At 47.9% G+C, this 20,803-nt stretch overlaps 1 protein-coding gene across 2 annotated transcripts; it reads left to right on the top strand.

Moving 5' to 3' along the window:
- Positions 1 to 3,341: 3,341 nt before the first annotated feature.
- Positions 3,342 to 11,915, top strand: PNMA8A (PNMA family member 8A). Of its 2 annotated transcripts, none has more exons than XM_070223072.1 (2): positions 3,342 to 3,905; positions 8,349 to 11,915. In XM_070223072.1, the coding sequence occupies exon 2, from the start codon at positions 8,428 to 8,430 to the stop codon at positions 9,895 to 9,897; it is 1,470 nt and encodes a 489-aa protein (XP_070079173.1). In that variant the 5' UTR covers positions 3,342 to 3,905; positions 8,349 to 8,427; the 3' UTR covers positions 9,898 to 11,915. The 2 variants fall into 2 exon arrangements, with proteins under 2 accessions (XP_070079173.1, XP_070079172.1); XM_070223071.1 differs by lacking the exon at positions 3,342 to 3,905 and adding an exon at positions 7,914 to 8,206.
- Positions 11,916 to 20,803: the final 8,888 nt, after the last annotated feature.

Below are 20,803 nucleotides of genomic sequence, written 5' to 3'. Positions count from 1 at the left end.
AAAATCTTTAAAAAATAATAATAATAATCAGCCTAAAATAATCGTCACATTAAAGAGCACATTTTGACATGACAAATTTTGTTCCCCATCCATACGCTCGATGATGTTCGCACAACGACGAAATCGCCTAACGACGCGTTTCTCAGAACCTATCCCTGTCATTAAGTGACGCACGACGGTAATAATAATTATTACAAGAGCCCTCAGGCATATTCGAGCTGTCAGCCCGCTCCCTGAGGTCACCCCCCTAACTCTGGGCCCCCATTCCCAGCATGCACTGCAGCCAGGCCAACATGGGTTCATTCTCCTGGAAGATGGCTCATTGGCTCTCACTGTCTGGTGGTTCTTTTAGCTGGACCACCAGGGAGAGAGAATTCAAGAAATCCACTGGAAAAGCTTGCCAGGCTGAAAAATAAATTTTTGTGGTAAGGCCTGATGCCGGCAATGGAGTTTTAAAAAAAAAAATCTGTGTGTGGGGGGGAGTTTGGGGGCTGATGAAGAAGGGGGCTCGAGCTGTGAACACTCCAACTTTGATCTGACCAGGGGACCTAAGCTGAGAGACAGGAGCAGGAGAGAGGTCAGAACGGAAAGGTGCCTAGGAAGGGCCACCTGCACAATTCATGGCCACCTGGAGCGACTGGCCTCCTTGACTGTCACTGGGCAGAGGAGGAGGCGAGTGTCTCGTGTGGGTCTCACGCTTCACCTTCTACACTCGTGAATAGGGCTCCTTCGCTCTGGCTTCCTTCCCAGCCCTCCAGACAGAGGCCACCTTCTTTCTTTCTTTCTTCTTCTTTTTTTAAAACAGAGTGTCTCACCCTCTGGCTTTAGAGTTGCAGTGGTTGTCCAAGTGGCTCACTCCATTTCCAAGCCAGGACAGTCAACAGACACAGTCACTTATTCATTCAACAAACAACTATGGTTCTTCTTCTTCTTTTTTTTTTTAAGATTGGCACCTGAGCTAACATCTGTTGCCAATCTTCCTTTTTTCCCCTCTTCTTCTTCTTCTCTCCAAAGCCCCCCAGTATATAGTTGTAGATCCTAGTTGTGGGTCATTCTGGTTGTGGCATGTGGGATGCTGCCTCAGCATGGCCCGATGAGTGGTGCCGTGTCCACCCCCAGGATCCAATACAGTGAAACTCTGGGCCACCAAAGCAGAGTGCATGAACTTAACCACTCGGCCATGGGGCCGGTCCCCAACAAACAATTATTAAGTGCCCTCTGCGGTGAACACTGTCTAGGTTTTGGGGGTAGGATGGACAATCCAGAGAAGATGCCTACCCTTGGGGGCCTTCAACTGTCACGGAGAATGCAAATTTTAGACAGTGTAAGGCCATCTTTATATCACTTTGTTCGGGGGTTGCTCGTTACGCAGCGAGTGCTAACTGATACCCTAACAAACCAATGGGGCATGACCGTGATTTTCGCTAGTGTGTGTGAGGGGGAAACGACTTTAAACAGGTGGAGTCTGGGAAGGCTGCTTAGAGGAGGTGACATCTGCACCAAGGCCTGAATGACAGGGAGGGAACCACGTGAAGGGAACAGGGAGCAGCAAGTGCAAACATTGTCAGGTGAGAATCATGGGAGACCACGGCGAAGACAGCCCTAAACGAACAGGGAAATGCTTCCATTCTCGAGCTGGGGGTGGGGCGGGTGGGGAGGCTGGCACGCAGGCGTTCATTCTATTATTCTTGATACCTTTTTCATGTATCTAAGTATTTAGTAAGGATGGTTTTCTAAAATTATGAGCATAATTATTTACATACAGAACACAGTATATATTCATTTGGTTAAATATTTCCATAAAATAAGGAGGGACGTGAGGCCTCTTTCTTCCTAGTTAACATAAATTTTACCTTTTAAAAGTTATAGCATGGGATACATTTTTATGAGAACAATTAGGATTAAAACAATAAAATCCTGTGGGGATGCATTTTACTTTTTCTGTGAACCGCATTAGCAAAAAAAGAAAAACAAGGGGGCCAGCCTGGTGGCATAGTGGTTAAGTTTGGGCTCTGCTCCAGCAGCCCAGGGTTCACTGGTTCGGATCCTGGGTGTGGACATGGCACCGCTCATCAAGCCATGCTGTGGTGGCATCCCACATAGAAGAACTAGAAGGACCTACAACTAGAATATATAATTATGTACTGGCACTTGGGGAGAAAAAAAAAAGAGGAAGATTGGCAACAAATGTTAGCTCAGTGCCAATCTTCCCCACCAAAAAAAAAACAAAAACAAAAGCGTACCTTAAAAAAAAAATACCAAAGACAGAAGGTGTCTTCTTTCTTTCCTTTTTAAAAATTTTCATTATGGACATTTTAAAATGTATAAAACAGTAGAGAGAATAGTATAATGACCTCCAGCTATAACAACGATCAACTCGTGACCAATCTTGTTTCAGCTGTCCCCATTACCCTCCTTTTTTTTTTTTTTTTTCTGAAGTATTTTAACAGTAATTTTTTTAAGGAAAAAAAAGAGAAATTATGGCTCTTTGAAAACAGTCTATGTATTTTTAAATGATTATATGAGGTGGAGAAATGTTTGTGCGGACTCCTAGCAGGTGTTGAGGTTGGCAATCTTGGGGTTAGAGTGGTGGTGGGGGGAAGAGACGGGGGGGTGAGGAGGAGGGAGACAGGACTCTCAGCAAATACAAACTTAAGAAACCGGGGCCGGCCCGGTGGCACAGCGGTTAAGTTCGCACGTCCTGCTTCTCGGCGGCCTGGGGTTCGCCGGTTCGGATCCCGGGTGCGGACATGGCACGCTATGCTGTGGTAGGCGTCCCGTGTATAAAGTAGAGGAAGATGGGCATGGATGTTAGCTCAGGGCCAGTCTTCCTCAGCAAAAAGAGGAGGATTGGCAGCAGTTAGCTCAGGGCTAATCTTCCTCAAAAAAAGAAAGGAAGGAAGGAAGGAAAGAAAGAAAGAAAGAAAGAAAGAAAGAAAGAAGCTGTGGAGCTAGAAGGAGCTCTCACAGCACAAACCGGATAGAACACGCCAGATGAGTCACAGAACCACCACGGTGGGTTATGACAACTTACTCTGGAGGGGAAATTTGGGTGGGAGCCCAGAGTCCCCGGGACCTCCTCTGTGTTCAGTATTTATGGAAACTCTGTGGGTTCTCATTTAAAAATACAGGAAGACAAAATAAAAACCCAAAGGTGAAACGGAGAGAACGAGGATGGGAAGGTAACCCTCAGCCCGAAGCGCAGAGATGGGTGGAAGGGTTGGGGCTGCACTTTGCGTTGCCATGGAAACCACAGTGCCATTCGTTGACATGGAAACCACAGCTAGGACTCCTATCAAGGGCGCTTCAAAACTATTTTTAGATCCGCTGGCAATTAGGGTGGCTCCTTGATGGGAGAGTGGGCAGGCAGCTGACTCCACTTACACACACATGGACACACACATACATCAACACACATACATGTGTATACACATGCACACATACCTAGATACACACACATAATTGTACATTTATAAATACATACTTATATTTATATATTTCTTTTTATATATAAACAAATTAAAATTTCTTTTGTCTCTCTTAAATATTTATTTATCTCAAGCATTTTGGAATGTTTCATTAACTCATAGTCAACGGCTTCTCTCACTGAACCCTGACTGATACGCTCATAGGCATTCTTGCAACAAATGGTCAACTCCACAGGCATGGGTTGTCCAAACCCTGCACGTTCCAAAGTCACGAGTGGCCTTTAACTGACTCCCAGGTAACCTGTAAGCCCTTGGAGAATCCTGTGCTAACCACGTGATGGATGGTGGGGGCCGAGGGCCACAGCATCGGGTTGACCTCTGGAGGGGCTGGAGGCTGCGCAAGTAAGGTCAGCCACACAGGTGTTTTCATGCCTACGTGATGGACCTAGAATAACAATCCTGCTCACTAAGGCTCAGGTGAGTTTCCATGGTTGGCAATTTTCTGAATGTGTTGTCATATATTGTTGCTGGGAGGATTAATTGCTGTCCACGTGACTCCACTGGCAGGGGACAACTGGAAGCTTGTGCCTGGTCTGGGCTCTCCCTGTGCACCTTTTCCCTTTGCTGATTTTAATCTGTAACCTCTTTCTGTAATGAACTATAACTGTGAGTATAATAACCTTTCTGAGTCCCATGAAACCTTCTAGCAAATCACCGAAACTGAGGGTCTTGGGGACCCTCGACACAGCATCTCAAACTCAACATGACCCAAACTAGACTTCTGATTCGCCCCCTCCCCTCTTCCCCAAATCTGTCCTCTATCAAACTTGCCCCATAAGGAAAAGTGGCATCATCCTCTTTCTAGCTACTTATTCCAAAAACCTGGGAGTTGCACTGGGCAAGCTTCCCTTGCATCTCGCATCCAATCCATCATCAAAACAGCAAAGGCTATTATTACAGCATAAAATATTTACAGAAGAGCGCATATATCGTAGGCATCCGGCATTCTGAATTTTCACAATCTGAACACCCCTGTAACGAACACGCAGAACAAGAAAGAGAACTCTACCTGCTCTCCCTCCCCCTAGGAGCCCCGCATTTCAAGTCATCAGACATCACACAGGAAACCACGACCCCAGCTTCTAATGCATAGATCAGCTCTGCCTGGCTTTGTAGTTCATATAAATGGAATCATATTGTATTGGCTGTTATGGATGTGGCTTCTTTTCTCACCATTTTGCAAGATTCATCTATATTGTCGCGTGTAGTTGTAGATCATTCATTCCGTGATGCGCATTTTGTGCTGTGAATGTGCCACAGTGGATCCATTCTTCTGTTGGTTGCCACTTGGGTAGCTTTTAGATTTTGGCTCGTATGAATAGTGCCGCAATGAATACCCTTGCCCATGGCTTTTAGTGAACACATTTCTGTTGGATATATATATATCTAGGAGTGGAGTTCCTAAATTGTAGTGTTTGTATATGTTTTGCTTTAGTAGATACGGCCAAAGAGATTTCCCAAATAGTTGTACTAACTTACACGGCCGGCATCCACGTACATGTACGAGAGGTCTAGTCTCTCTTCTCCTCACCAACACTTGGTATTTTTTTTGCTTCTTAATTTCATCCATTCTCAATCAGCTAATTTGCAACAGCTCCCCAGGCTGGCACTAGGTTTTAGTACCAGTTGCCACAATCTTCTAACAAAAAACATCCCATTTGGTAGCAAAAAGATGGTGCCAGCAGAACGCTGCTCCAGAGTGGGAAGGCCCTTAAGAACACTTGCCTTTATGATATTAATAACAGCTTATCATGTGTCAGGGCCAAACACACACGTGACAAAATATTGGATGGCTGAGTATTTGGTCACACGCAAAAAATCACCACCATAGGATGAACTTTAGAAAATAGAAGCATACATCTGAAACTCTAGCAAAACCTTTAAATTTGTACCACAATTTTGTTTAAAAAAATGCAGTAGCCAGTAGACTTTTATAGCACTGTCAGCTACAAGCTCGCTCCTCTGCTGCCCGTTGATGAAACTAAATGGTTGATGAAGGAACATTTTTTACTGGTTCTGCTGATGGTGACATGTCACCAAACCATCCAGCTTTCCTTCCTTGCTAAAAGGAACTGCCTAAAGCAGAAGAATTATCTTTTCTTCAACTCACAAGCTGGAAGATCTGGTTGATGGTGATGACGCTGTTTCACGGAAACAGTCTCATGAAATGAAACTTTGGGCACCGCGAGCAAAAGCTGCTTTGGGGAATCTTTTCAGGGGCTGACTTAAGATGGTGGCTCCCAGTTTTCTTTTGTGGTAGTGCTTTGTCCACCATCACTAATTCTTGCTGCATTCTATTTTTTTTTTTCCTTTTTCTCCCCAAAGCCCCCCGGTACATAGTTGTATATTCTTCGTTGTGGGTCCTTCTAGTTGTGGCATGTGGGACGCTGCCTCAGCGTGGTTTGATGAGCAGTGCCATGTCCGCGCCCAGGATTCGAACCAACGAAACACTGGGCCGCCTGCAGCGGAGTGTGCGAACTTAACCACTCGGCTACGGGGCCAGCCCCAGCTGCTGCATTCTACTTTTGCAATATCTTCCTGTTATCTACATCTGCATCACAAGCCACCCCAAAACTTAGTGGTGTAGACCAACAACTGTTTTCTGATACTCATTGATTCCACGGCTCAGGAATTCACACCTGGTAAAAGAGAGAAGGTTTGTTTCTGCTACGCCATGTCTGGGTCTCAGGTGGGATGATGTAAATGCTTGGAGAGTGACTCAAGCGGTTGGGGGCTAGAATCACCTGGAAGTTTCTTTACTCGGATGTCTGGTGCCCGGGCTGAGGTCATTTGAAGGCTGGGCTCAGCTGGGAACTGTTGAGTGGAGCGCACACAGGTGGCTTCTCCACGTGGGTTGGTCTTTCTCCCAGCATGGCAGGCAGAGGATAGCGCAACTTCTTTTTCCGAAGCTCAGGGATCCAAGAGAGCAAGTGTCTCAATGAGCAAGGAAGAAGTTGCATGGCTTTTTTTTTTTTTTTTTTTAAAGATTTTATTTTTTCCTTTTTCTCCCCAAAGCCCCCCAGCACATAGCTGTATATTCTTCGTTGTGGGTCCCTCTAGCTGTGGCATATGGGACGCTGCCTCAGCGTGGTCCGATGAGCAGTGCCATGTCCGCGCCCAGGATTCGAACCAACGAAACACTGGGCCGCCTGCAGCAGAGCACGCGAACTTAACCACTTGGCCACGGGGCCAGCCCCTACATGGCTTTTTATAGCCAAGCCTGGAAAGTCACATAGCTTCCCTTCCAGATACTCTCCTGGTTCCATCATTTCCCTCCTACCAGACTCTCTGTTGGTCAAAGCAGTTACAAGTCTGCTTTGTTCAAGAGGATGGGACACAGATCCACACTTGTCAACAGGAGTGTCAAGGAATTTATAGTTATCCTTATAAACCACTGCATAATGATACATATTCATTCTCCAGCTGATTCATAGAATTTCAACAAGTAAGACACGTGAGATTTTAAAACTCTTCTTATAGCTAGAGCGTTTATTGGAATGTGAATATTCAGATTTAACAATTTGAATGACGCCGGAAATATGATGGGAACTTGGGCCACCACACAAACATTGCTCACGCCCGAGTTCAGGGACGCCAGAGATGACAGTGAAATAGGTATTCAGCTCTTTGGGCTTGCAAAGGCCAATTCCAAAATGGAATCCAAATAACAGACTTTGGTTGACCACCCAGGCCAAAACTGGCTATCCGTGCATCTTTCACATGTGATCTCCACGAATCTTCAAAATTTCCAGACCAGGAAGGTTTTAACTGGTATTCTTATTGTGGAGAAGAGGAAGAAGCTCAGAGAGCTCAAATTGCTCGTCCGAGACTGCACAGTTAGGACGGGACATTGCCAAGCGTATGAGTGAGGGCCTGACAGGACTTACATGGCCACGCAAAGTGAGTCACAGAGGAGCGTTTCAATAACTATTAACAAAGGTGTTGCCCGTAGGCAGCAAACCGAGGAAACCAGCAAGAAAAGATGACGGACGGCCCCTAGGCTTGAAGGGTGGGAAGACGGGGAAGAAAAAGGAGGGGGAGTTTCTAGAAGCTTCTGGAAATCCCTGAAACCCTGTAACTGAAGCACGGGGCTCCCGAGAGCAGCTGTGGGTTTGTCAGAAGAGCTCAGGGGGATTAAAGTTGCTCTTTCCTTTCGCCCCCTGATTTCTGGGGTCTCCCAGGAGTCCCACTGGCTGAACCCCAGAGAAAGGCAGAGAAGAGTGGGGAAGTTCACGCAGCACTAGGAGCCAGGACACCGCACCCCCGTCCCTGAGACCCACGTGGAGTGGGGAAGGGTGGAAAGCACGGATTCGGGGGAGCAATCGGAGACCACGCAGACCCGCGGCTCCGGGAACAGCCGCACAGACGCCCCGCCTCCGGGCGCCCCGGGCCCAATCGCAGAGCCCACGTGCTGGCAGTTGCCATGGAGACCGCGACGCGGCGGCGCGGGAGCGAGTGCGCATGCGCGCGTGCGGCCCGGGCCTCGGCTCCGCGCAGCTGTTGGGATCCAGGCGGGGACCCGCCGGGCGCGCGGACGCGGGCGCGATCACTAGCCCTCTCCGGCCGAGCTGGCGCCTGGCGGGCGGCTGCACCCCGGCGGCCTGTCCCTGGCCCGCCCGGGCGGTCGGAGGCGGGGCTGCCGGATCCCTGCCCGGCGGCCGAGAGCCAGGCCCGCGGAGGGGTGGCCGAGCGCGCTTGTCGCTGGTTCCAGGACACGTGTGAGCACCGGGGCCGGCGTGGGGAGGAGGGCGTGGGGAGAGCGCGAGGCCTCCTGCGGGCCAGCCGCGGAGGGGACAGCAGAGGGCTCTGACTCTGGCCATGTTCCCCGAACCCTGACCTCCCTCTCCTGTCACCTTGCAGGATTAATATCCGGAGACCACTGCAGCCCGCGTAGACTCCTCCCTACACGTGGGATTCGAGCCGCCAGGTGTCCGCGGCCATGGCCATGAATCTTCTGGAGGACTGGTGCCGGGGGATGGAGGTGGACATCCACAGGTCCCTGTTGGTCACGGGCATCCCGGAGGACTGTGGGCAAGCGGAGATCGAGGAGACGTTGAATGGGGTCCTCTCCCCGCTGGGCCAGTACCTCGTGCTCAACAAGATTTTTCTGAGGGAAGAGAATGCCAAAGCTGTCCTCATTGAGGTCAGCGAGGGTGTGAATCTGAGGGCCATCCCCCGGGAATTTCCAGGAAGGGGGGGCGTCTGGAGGGTGGTCTGTAGAGATCCCACCCAGGATGCTGAGTTTTTAAAAAATCTCAATGAATTCCTGGATACCGAGGGGCGCACGTGGGAGGATGTGGTCCACCTGCTCCAACTCAACCACCCCCCAGCGCCCCAGAATCGGGATCAGCCCCCAGAGAGCTGGGCGGAAGCTTTGGGGGTGCTCCTGGGGGCCACGGTGCAAGTGGTCTTCTACATGGATGCTGAGATGCGCCGCCGCGAGGAAGCTAGGGCCCAGGAGGCGGCTGAGGCCGGGGTGGTAGCCGTCTTGGCTTCAGCAGCAGGGAGGAAGATCAAGAAGGAGCCGGGGCAGGCTGCCGAGGTGAGCTCTGCCTTGAAGATGGAGAACCCGGACAGCTGGCATGACATGGGAGACGAAGGCGACCCTCCCAAACCTTTCTTTCACAAGGCTGGTGCTAAGACTGGCTCCAGGAGAAAGAAGCAGAAAAACCACCCCCAGCAGGAACCAGGGCCCTGGAAGAAAGCCAAAGGCAATTGTTCCAACAGCTCAGCCTCCTTGGAGGGTCCTGAGGCTGGTGATGCTGAGAATATGGAGATCTCAGAATACATCAGGAGCAAGAAAAAGCCCTGTGTGAAGCAGGAGGAGTCAGCTTGGAAGAAGCCCGTGGGGAAATGTGTCTGGAAGGCTCCCAGCAACCCACCTCCCGGTGCACGGTCCGCAGCTGCGAGCCCTGGAGTTGCCTCCGAGTCAGAGCAAGCTGGTGGTCGGGAGGGCCCCCCAAAGAAGAAGGCGGTGGGCTGGGCCTCGGCAAAGCGCCCTGCCCCCACGAAGAAGAACAAAAAGGTGAGCTTGGGCCATGTCTCTTATGTCCTTGTTGATTCGGAAGATGCCAAGAAGAAGCCGGTGATGCCAAGGAGAGGACCAGGCCTGAGACGGGATGCAGCAGCTCAGAAGGCCCCACGAGGCCCACAGCCCGATGAGTCACCAGCCTCGACGTCACAGGGTCCAGAGGCCAAGCCAGAAGGCCCTCCTCACACCTCCAATGGCAAGAATGACAAGGGAAGTCATTTGGGTTGTGTCAACGAGTGGTTGAGGGGGGAGGGATCCCAGGGGGTGGAGGGGCCAGTGGTCCATGAGGAGGGCCCCAGTGCAGTGGAGGAAGCAGGTGACACACCAGTTGAGGTTTTAGAGGGCGAGAGCCCTGACCTCTCTCCTGGGAGTCCCTGAAGGCCAACACTAGGGACACCCATGGGGGCAGTTGGTGGCAAAGCGAACCCACCAACCTAAGTTATGGTGATGCGTGTTGCTCTGGTATTCTCAGTCATTCTGCCTCTCCATCTGATCTATCTCCCTGGATAAAAATTGAGTGCTTTGGGGCTATATTCTTCATCACGGTAGGTGGCCCCGAGGGTGGCGTTTTCCAGAGTTCTGGTCGGGGGCGATAGAAATGTTCAAAGACTCATAAAGTCCAAGGAAGGAAAAGAAATGTGCCAAGTGACGCCTTTCCTTGCTTCCCCTCTTGAGCTGTTCTGATTTATCCACAGCACCCAGAAGGCTTTGACTAGGCGGGGGACCACCTATACCTGAGGAGTTGAAAGGAGACCGAGGATGAAGTTCCCAGGTGGGAACAAAGCCTTCTCTTGTCATTGAATGAACCAAGACTTGGGGCTCTTTTAGGAACCCAGGTTGAAGACATCCGGCTCTCAGAGGTACATGACCCATGAGATCTTCTGCCGGGCCTGCTTTTTCGCTTCCTCCTAGATCCACCTGCAGAGGTTGGAGAGTCTCCAAGCAGATCGAGAAAGTTCTAGAACATTCATCTTCATACATGGGCGGGGTCACTCTTAGGCTTATCCAGGTTCAGCCTTTCTCCTCCATTCCCTGCTTCCTCTTCCCGATGCTCAGCCGACCTCTGCAGGGCTTGTTGAAGAGCAGGGTGGCCGTGTTCTCCCTTCCACCTTCTCTGCGTTTTGACCGCAGAGAAGTTAAACCGAGACCGTCAACGCGGATGTGGCTTCCTTGCTCCTCCTGGTCTTCAGCTCCTCCCGTTATCTAACCCGAGCGTGGTAAGGTCCCAGGAGTTAGTTTTGGGGAAAAAGAATATCCGCTTAGGCCTTGAGGTATTTGAGTTTTAGGTTCTGTTAATAATCATGGTCCTTGGGTTCTCATTTGGGGTAACACCGTCGTCTCAAGAAGCCTGGAGGGCTGAGGAGTGATGGGTGGGGCAGGACCTGGGCCTTCCCGGCTTCCCGGCTCTAACTCCATCCAGTGCCACCGAAATCTCAACATCTTTGAGGCTGAAGACACTTCTCACCTTTTAGTAAGAGAGGGAAAAATTTTTTTAAAAAATTGGCTGTGAATTTCTGTCCTCTGAATAGACCCGAGTGAAACACGTGTCCCGTGTGCGTGGGTGCAGGGGGATGGGCAGGGCTCCCAAGACCCGTGGTTTCCAGACCATCCTGGGGAGGCCCAGGTGCGCTCAGAGATATAATCTGAATCTATTTTTTCATGTATTTAAAAATAAAAAACTGAAAAATGACTACTCGAGTATGTTGTAAGCCAAACCAGTGACATAGGAGACTGTCAAAATGAGACCTTGTGTTCCTGAGTTAACTCGTTTTTGCACAGGTCTCAAATTAATTGTTTCTGCCGTCTGTTTGCGTATCATGAATTTCTTGTCGTGACGGATGGGAAAGGTTACACGTGGGGGAGCTTCCGTCCCGCGCATGCTCCGTAAGGGGACACTCTGAAAGCAGTTTCCTGTGTAATTCACGTCACGTGCTCTTGTGATTTTTGGTTGTGTGATAGCAAATAAATGTATTAACGTGGCCCACACTAATAATATCCTATCCTAGAAAGTTGTAGCCCTCTGCGTTTCACAGTCTCTCTTCTGACTTCAGTTTTCGTGATAAAGGATGTAAACAGTTGTTAGATGTCATTAGTGACTCAACTTTGAAAACACGTTTCTTGTGACAATTGATGTCAAGAGCCTGGATGAGTGCCACGGGCGATGCGGAGAGAAAAAGAGAATGGTCTGCATTTGCAGCTGTTCATCTGTGTGTCAAGGTTTTCCTTGGGTTTGTGCAAAGCAAAACCCAGGAGTGAATCAGACTCTCAAGGTGATGAAAGCCTGCGACTCTCCAGCAACTCATTTCAAAATCAGGTCCGGAAGGGCTTCATTGTGTTAACAAAGTAACACCATGATTTGTAACTGTATATGTTATAAAATAAAGTTTAGCAAAGTATCTTGAGTCTTTTTTTTTTTTGCATGCTTTTTTTTTTTTTTTTTGGTGAGGAAGACTGGCCCTGAGCTAACATCTGTTGCCAATCTTCCTCTTTTTTTCTTTTTCTCCCCAAAGCCCCAGTACATAGTTGTATATGCTAGTTGTAGGTCATTCTAATTCTTCTATGTGGGACGCCGTCTCGTCATGGCCTGATGAATGGTGTGTAGGTCCACACCCAGGATCCTAACTGGCAAACCCCGGGCCACCAAAGCAGAGCACAGAATTTAGCCACGAGGCTGGCCCCTCTTGAGTCTCCTTTATAGGTGGAGCTGGTGTGGACTATTTAATTTGAGAAAAGAGTTCCCATGCTGAGCAGTGCAGACTGTCCTAGACCCCCGGCCTGGCGTGGGCTGCTGTCAGACCTGGGTTCAGGCTTCAGGGGCTGTCAATTTTTCCTGAGAGAAGCAGTCATGGAGATGTCTTTCCTCTTTGCTCTGTGGCCTTCCGCCAATGTGAAGGCCTCTCCCACAGGTCTTGGGGTTTCTAGAACTTTCTAGAACAGGTAACTGGTGCTGTGGATTCTCTGAAAAGGCTAGTTTACTTTTAAAAGCAGCCGGAAGGCAAAAGCCCTTCCTTCCCCTCCCCTTGGACGGAAACTGAGATCTTTGAGCTAAAAACCCAGCTTTCTCCTGCCCAAGCCCGTCTCCTGCTAGGGGCTCCTGAACCAGGGTGGCCACCTCATGGGGTCCCCTGGGGTCTTTGTTAAAGATGCCGTTTCTGGGCACCACCTACTGAGTTGGGGTCCTTGGGGGTTGTGGCTGTGCTCGGAATCTGCATCTTTAACAGTTTGTCCCGAGGTTTCTAAGGCGCACGTAGGTTGGGGGGGGGCTCACACTTGAGGAAGAGGAAGATGCTCGGGGTCAAGATGAGGGCGGTGCGAAAAGTGAGTGGAGCTCGTCACGGAGGGAAGACGCACAAGAGACCACAAGGGGAGCTGGACTTTGAGGACCCGGGAGCTCTTTGGGTCCTGGAGACGAGCACGTGAAGACCAGGTAAAAGGCTTCTTTTTCGGGTCCTTTCCCCCCGCCCCCTCTGGGGGAAAAGCCACAATTGGCCAAGATCGTTAAGTGCCTCTCAGGATGTAGTCACTCCCTCTGGTTACACCTGGTTCATCAGGAAAGGCTCGAACGGCCCCAGGGAGGGGGGTCCAGGATGCGGCCCTGGGGGGCTCCGGAGGAAGTCGGCTCCAGTTTCCTCTTTCATCCGGGCTTTCACGTTCTGGTGGGGAGACAGACCACACATGAGGAGGGAGGTGATGATACGTCAGCGCGGTGAGGACTGTGTTGGGCTATAAAGCAGGAAAGGGTCGAGGTGAGGGCCAGTCTGTGAGAGAGAGAACTGGCTATCGTGTAGAGTAGTCAGGGAGGGCCTCTCTGAGGAGGTGACATTTGAACTGACCTGGAAGGGGTGAGAGAGTGAGACAAAGAGCTGGCCGGTGGAACAGCATCTCAGGCAGAGGGAACAGCCAGCACGAAGGGAGGCAGGAGAATGGCTGGTCCAAGGAGGCTGTTGTGACCGGAGCAGAGGGAAGGAGGAGGAGGAGGAGAGGTGAGGCTGGGAGGATTTTGGAGGCTGATCGTGCAGCACCCCGTGGGCTTTGGCAAGGATGGCCTTGGGTTTTAATCTGAGGGAGTGGGGAGCCATGGAGGGTTCTGGGCAGAGGATTTTCACGGGAGCCCTCTGGCTGCAGGTGGGGACGAGGATGTGAGGGTGAGGGCGGAGCTGAGAACCCAGAGAGGAGGTGATGGTGGCTGGACCGGGGGCCCTTGGAGGTTCTTGGTAAAGCTCTCCATCATGGGCGCTGGCAGCATATAGGTCAAGAATAAAGAGGTGGGTTTACTGATTTCCTTATCCATTTATCCATCGTTTTTCACTTTTAGGTAAAATAAATATTTTACCTACTAAGAAATGTACGAATCTTAAGTGAACTGTTGGATGAGTTTTGCAGGCACCTGTATTACCTGCAGCCTTAACAAGACACCATCGTTCCAGAAGGTTCCTTCGTGCCCTTCCCAGTGAGTCCCCACCCCGCCTCTCAGGGGCAACCACTGCAATGACCTCTTCCGCCAAAGCTTGGTTTTGCCTCGTCCGGGACTTCATATAGACGGAGTCACACAGCGGATAGTTTCTTGTGTCTGCTTTCTTTCCCATAATGTTCCAGCGTAATGTTTTTGAGATTCATGTGTGTCCTACGTATATTCAATTATTTTTTTTAGTTCACTACTCTTTAAAGTAATAAAAGTAATACATGTATATGTTAAAAAAATTAAACAGCAATGAAGTAGAAGCCTGTTGGCTCTGCTCCCCCTGCATCCGTTCCCTTTTCTTTCTTTTTCTTTTTCTTTTTCTTTTTCTTTTTTGGTGAGGAAGATTGGCCCCAAGCTAACATGTGTGCTAATCTTCCTCCACTTTGTATGTGAGATGCTGCCACTGCATGGCTTGATGAGCGGTGTGTAGGTCCCCACCTGGGATCCGAATCCGTGAACCCCAGGCTGCTGAAGTCGAGTGTGCAAACTTAACCATGACACCACTAGGCCAGCTTCATCCATTCCCTTTTCTTCTGGCAATTTCACTTATTTTCCTCTGGAGAACAGCACCTCCCTTCCTCAGACTTTCCATCTGACACCATCACCCCAACAAGTTCCAGGGATGTCACATGACTCAGGCCAGCCAATCAGAGCATTCCTTCTGCCAGACCACAATGATTGGCCCAGTGAGAATTCTCGGAGTTTTGCTGGAACTCTTGGGAATAAAAGCTCTCTTTCTTCTGTACTAGTAGAATGTAAGCTTCATGCCGATGGAGGCCATCTTGCCTCCACATGGGCTGGAAGTACAAAGGCCCTGAGGCAGGAGTATTTCTGGTGTGTGGGAGGCCAGTGTAGCTGGAGCAGAGTAAGCAGGAGGGGAAATAGAGGAGGTCAGAGAGGGTAGGCTTTCAGAATCCAAGGCAATATGGAGGAAAGCAGAGCCAGAAGAGAGAACGAGAATATCATTTATATTAATATGAGAACCTGGATCCAGCCATGCCTGAAGCCAAAACTCTTGGACTTTTTGGTTACATGAATCAATAAATATTTTTTCCTTTCTTTCTTCCCCCCACCTCTTCAGCAATCTGAATTAGCTTATTTCACACCTGAAATAGTCCTGATTAATGAAACTACAAAAAGGAGCACAAGGAAAACTAAATCACCTTTCCATCCCCAGAGATGCTCTGTGTAGGTAAGACATTTACATGCAGATATATCTTCACCCCCTTTTCCACACAAATGGAAGAATGCTGTACACGTTTCTTAGCCTTAATTTTTCACTTCACATATCTTGGAAACTGTTCCACTTTTCATCCTCTGGCTGCAAAGTGTCAGGAGTAACGGCTTCAGGTATGTTTGCATCCAGCTGCTCAAAGAAAAGCCTCTGGAATCTGGAACCCCTGCCACTCTAAGCTCTGTTCTCTCTGCATTGGTTTCATTCCAGGCCAGCCTCTCAGGGTGACAAAGGGCGCTGCCAGGAGGGTAAAGCTGTTTGATCCTTAGGGCTCCTAGTAAAAATAGTGTGTGTTTTCTGGTGGTGCCGTCAATGTCCCAGAGAAGATTTCTGATAGGTCCAGTCTGGATCCCATGTCTGGCTCCAAACCAGAGGGGCTAGGGGAAAGCAGTGCCCTGATTGGCCAGCTTGGGTCACGTGTCCCTGTGAGAGTGGGTGTCAGGAGACCCCCTTGATTGACAGCCAACCTCTCCAGACTTAAGTGGAAGAAGGGAAGGGCTGGTTTCCAAGAGCGAGAGGTGTAGATAGGACAAATGGCTGCTGTAGAGGTTGGGGGCAAATTTTTAGTCCTCCCGCTTGGCGTGGAGGCTTGGAGAGACCCTAAAGGGCGTGCCCAGGAGAGGGCCTGGAGGGGAGGAGAAGCCCAGGGTAGTGGTGTCAACCTGCTTGAGTTTGACTCCCAGCTGCACTCTCTGACTGTGTGACCTTGGACAAGTCCCTTCCGCTCAGGTTCTTTGTCTGTAAAATGGGGCTTATTATGTGTCAACATCACAGAGCCCCTCCAAGGCGGGAGACAGCCTACAGTCAGGAGTCAGCGTGTGGAGTCTTTCAAATCTCTTATGACGAGCACTAGAACCAGAAGGAAAAAAATAAATGTTCTAACCAGAGCCGGCTTTGGGGGGAGGGACAAGGAGGTGGGGCAAGAGAAGAATTTATTTTATTTTTCACTTTGCTCCTTTTTTGTACCTTTCGCGTTTTTTAACCATGCACGTGAATTCTTTTTCCTTCTGTAAAATTTCAGTAGAGCTGTTATCTGAGAGGTGGGTTTAAAGGCCGTTTTTTTTTCCTCCTCAATGTTTGCCTTCTATAACCTGAAGCACGTTGGCTAAACTTTCTAGAGGGTTGGAATAGATTCTGCTTCGAGTTGTGAACGTGTGTTTGATATTGTGTTAAATATGCCACAGATTAGTAAATAGGTAGCTTTGTAATACCCTGATTTCTTTTTTATTTTTATTTTTTTTTTCCTGAGGAAGATTAGCCCTGAGCTAACATCTGCTGCCAATCCTCCTCTTTTTGCTGAGGAAGACTGGCCCTGAGCTAACATCCGTGCCCATCTTCCTCTACTTTATACATGGGATGCCTGCCACAGCATGGCCTGATGAGCGGTGCCATGTCCGCACCCGGGATCCAAACCGGGGAACCCCGGGCCACCAAAGCAGAACATGTGAACTTAACTGCTGCACCACCGGGCCAGCCCCTGATTTCTTTTTTAATTGCAGTAAAATACACATAGCATAAAACTGACCATCTTAACCATTTTTAAGTGTACAATTCAGTGGTATTATGTACATTCACATTGTCGTGCAACCACCACCCCCCCCCTCCACAGAACTCTTCATCTTGTAAAACTAAAACCCTAAACCAGAGAAATCGTGCCTCATTCTCCTCTCCTCCCAGCCCCTGGCAACCGCCACTCTCCTTTCTGTCTCTATACATTTGACTACTCTAGGTCCCTCCTGTGAGTGGGCTCATGCAGCGTCTGTCCTTTTGTGACTGACTGGTTCTCTTAGGATAATGTCCTCAAGGTTCCTCTCTGTGGTCACATATGCCAGAATTTCTTTCCTTTTCAGGGCTTAGTAATATTCCATTGCACGTGCGCACCACATTTTGTTTACCCGTTCATCCATCAATGGGCACTTGGGTTGCTTCCACCTTTTGGCTGTTGCAAATAGTGCTGTATGAACATGGGGGTACAAATATCTCTTTGAGTTCCTGCTTTCAATTCTCTTGGGTGATTACCCTGATGTGGAATTGCTGGATCATATGGTGATTCTATTTTTCATGTTCTGAGGAACTGTTTTCCACTGGGCTGCCTTGATTTTAAAACCCCAGCCTAAGCATGCGACCTTCTGCAGAACCATGGAAGCCGGGCGGCTGGAGCCCACGGCAGAAACTCTGCAGCCCGCCTGCCGCCGTCTGCTCCAGTTTCACTCTGATCGTTAGAGTGAACCCGGAACAAATTTTGCCGGCGGAATCTGGCGTTAGAGATGACTTTTGTGCTTATTGTCCGTCTGAGGTGTTCTCCTAATACCCTCGGTTTGTGGGAAAGAATGTGAGCAGTTGTTAGACAGTGTTAAAAATTCAGCACCGAAATAAAAATCTATCGCTATTCTTTCGAGCCTGAAAATCTGTTTAATTTGAGCATTTCCCGTGATGGCGGGGGGAATGGCTTAACATTCTCATAGGTGGGAGTAGCCAAGAAAATTCTAGAAACAGACCAGGAAAGAGGATGGGCCGTGTGGGTTATTAAAAGATATGATAAAAATATGTTGCGAATCCACAAGAACAGAACGGAACAGAAGGGCAGATCCAGAAATAGACACATAGATTTGGGAAATTTTGTCTGGTGGTTTTGCAAATCAGTGGGAAAAGAGAGATGCCTGAACAGATGGTGTTGTGGCAGAAGGGAGAAAGGAGCTGGATTTCCTTATAAAAGATAAATTCCAAATAGATCAAAGAGAAAAATATAAAAAATAAAGTTATGCCAGTTGTAGAAGAAAATAGAGGTGAGTTCATCCATCATTCTGGTGTGAGAAAGGCCTTTCTAAGCAGAATTCAAAACCTGGAGTCCAAAATGAGGAGGAGAACTAATTCATTTGTCAACATAAAAATTAAAAATCCTCCTTTGGCAAATGGTACTATAAAGAAAAAGACAAGGGCCAGCCTGGTGGTTAAGTTTGCACACTATGCTTCAGCAGCTTGGGGTTCATGGGTTCAGATCCCAGGCATAGACCTACACTGCTCATCAAGCCACACTGTGGTGGTGTCTCACATACAAAATAGAGGAAGATGGGCAGAGATGTTAGCTCAGGGCCAATCTTCCTCACCAAAAAAAAAAAAAAAAAAAGGCAAGTGACACACTTGCAAAATATTTCCGATATATATCATAGCAAAGAGCTCATTGTTTAACTTTATTAAGAGCCAATTCAAATTAATAAGCAAAAGATGGACAATCTAGTAGAAAAATGGGAAACTCACAGGAACAGAAAATTCCCTGGAAAAATGTTATGAATGACTGATAAATTATGTGAAAAGCAAGCTGACCACATTCAGGCAACCAATGCAAATTAATACAAGATAGAATTTGCCACCTGATGGGCAAGTGTTTTACACTGTGCATCCTCCTTGCTGGCAAAGTATTAGGGAAAGACACCTGAGAGAGCATATTCATTTGCTCAAATTGATGCCAACTTTCTGGAGTTCTGACATTTGACAATTACAACTAATATTTTGGAAGAACACCGTGAGCCTGTGTTCCTCTTACAAAATATCAATTTACTGGCGCTAGTTGGCTGGTGGGATTTTGCCACATATTTTTTCAATTTACTTTTTTGTGGCTCCCCACCTTAAAAAAATACAAGATGGCAGACATTTAAAAGCACCCAAACAAATGCATTATTCTGTCTAAACAACACGAGCGGTGTGGTCCCATTGAACACCCTCTCCCACGGAGAACGCAGGCATTTTTTCTTTCCCTCTCTGCTTGTAGATGCGTGCTGTTTGCGATGGAAGGAGTCATTGGGACGATTGGAGAGCTGGTCTGGTCTTTGCTACAGCTCACGGTAGGGCACGTCCAGGTCTGTGACTTTGCCCTGGGAGTCCTGGGTCTTCCCAGAGCATCCATCCCGCTCAGATAGAGTCTGCGTGTCTCTGGCAGATCCTTGGGTCCCAGCTCTGGTCCAGGCATAATGGCCGCGTAATAGCAAGAGAATGTGTGGCAGGTCTCAGCGTGACAGCCTGGTATTAGGGATCGTCCTTGTGCCCGGTGTCAGATTTGGCATTTCTCCTGTGACTTCTGCGATTTTGATGAGGAAAGTCAGAAGTTATTGGATAGACTTAGCGGTTCCATTATGAGATCTTCACTTTCAAGCTTCTGGCTCCACTTAATTGAAGTGTATCCTGGGTTTGCAAAGAGACCTGCAGAAAAATTGTTACCATATGAGAAGATATGGAGATTTCTGGGGAAAAAATGTGCTGGACAGAGGTTACCACGTAATCCGAAAAAATGTACATAACACCTAAAAATATAAACATATGTTACATATTTTAATTCATTTAGAAGTAGAGAGTCTGTGCTGCTAGCCCCCGAAAAGAAAGTGGAAAAAGAAAAAAACGATAAGCCAAACTGAAAAAAAAAAAAAGATAAAGCCAACAGGGAAAAGTGTTAACAGCAAGCCATGCTGTGGCAGGCGTCCCACATATAAAATAGAGGAAGATGGGCACAGATGTGAGCTCAGAGCCAGTCTTCCTCAGCAAAAAGAGGAGGATTGGCAGCAGATGTTAGCTCAGGGCTAATCTTCCCCCCCAAAAAAAGAAAAAAAGAATTATAGTTTCTCACCAATCAGAAATTTAAAAGTTGAATAAAAACCCACAGCTGGTGAGGCTGTGGAAATGGGCCATCTTATCCATCGTTGGTAGGAAGGTAAATTTGTTCAATTTGGAAATAATCTAAATGACTGATTTCAGGACTGATTAAATTGATTATTGGGCATTCTTACGATGAAATACCGTGTGCTGATATGAAAGGATTTTTTTTTTAGTCTGCCAAATTGTTTATTGATAAGAGATTAAAAGACAAATGTACTAAAATTACCTATTTCAATGATCTGAAAGGATTTTTAAGCTGATTAATTTAAAGAAAAATTCAGAAGAATGCATATTAAGATCACATTTGTTTAGAGATGGAAAAAGATTTGTACATAAATGCTCTTATAGGAATAATCTATTTCTCTGGAAGTAAATTTATTTCTCTGGAAATAAACAAAGAAACTAAATAAATTTTTTCATTTGCTTATCTTTCCATTTATTTATTTAAGTAATCAGAGATAGTACACCCACTTTGGAAAACTATTCGGAAGTTTCTTAAAAAGTTAGGCTCCCCCTTGCCATGTGACCCAGCCATTCTCCTCCTAATTGCCCGAGAGAAATGAGAATGTATGTCCACCGCAGATGTGTATGTGAACATTCGTGGCAGCATCTTGCTCACAGTAGCCCGAATCTGGAAACAACCCAAATGTTGTACCACATTTTAGTTATCCATCCATCAGTTGATGAACATTTGGGTTGTCTCCGCTTTTTGGCTATTTTGAGCAATGCTGCTATAAGCATTCAGGCACAACATTTTGTGTGGACGTACGTTTTCACTCCCCTTGGGTAGACACCTAGGAGTGGTACATCCATTCAATGGAATGTTACTCAATAATAAAAAGGAAGGAAGTATTCAGACCCACAGCAATATGGACGAATCTCAAAGGTTTTGTGCTAAGGGGAAGAAGCTAGGCACAAAATATACATCCATACTTGTCTTA

This window comes from Equus caballus, chromosome 10 (genome assembly GCF_041296265.1).
Source record: "Equus caballus isolate H_3958 breed thoroughbred chromosome 10, TB-T2T, whole genome shotgun sequence".
Lineage (NCBI taxonomy): Eukaryota > Metazoa > Chordata > Mammalia > Perissodactyla > Equidae > Equus > Equus caballus.
Note: the sequence above shows the minus strand (reverse complement) of the source record. Positions and strands in the feature narration are given on the sequence as shown.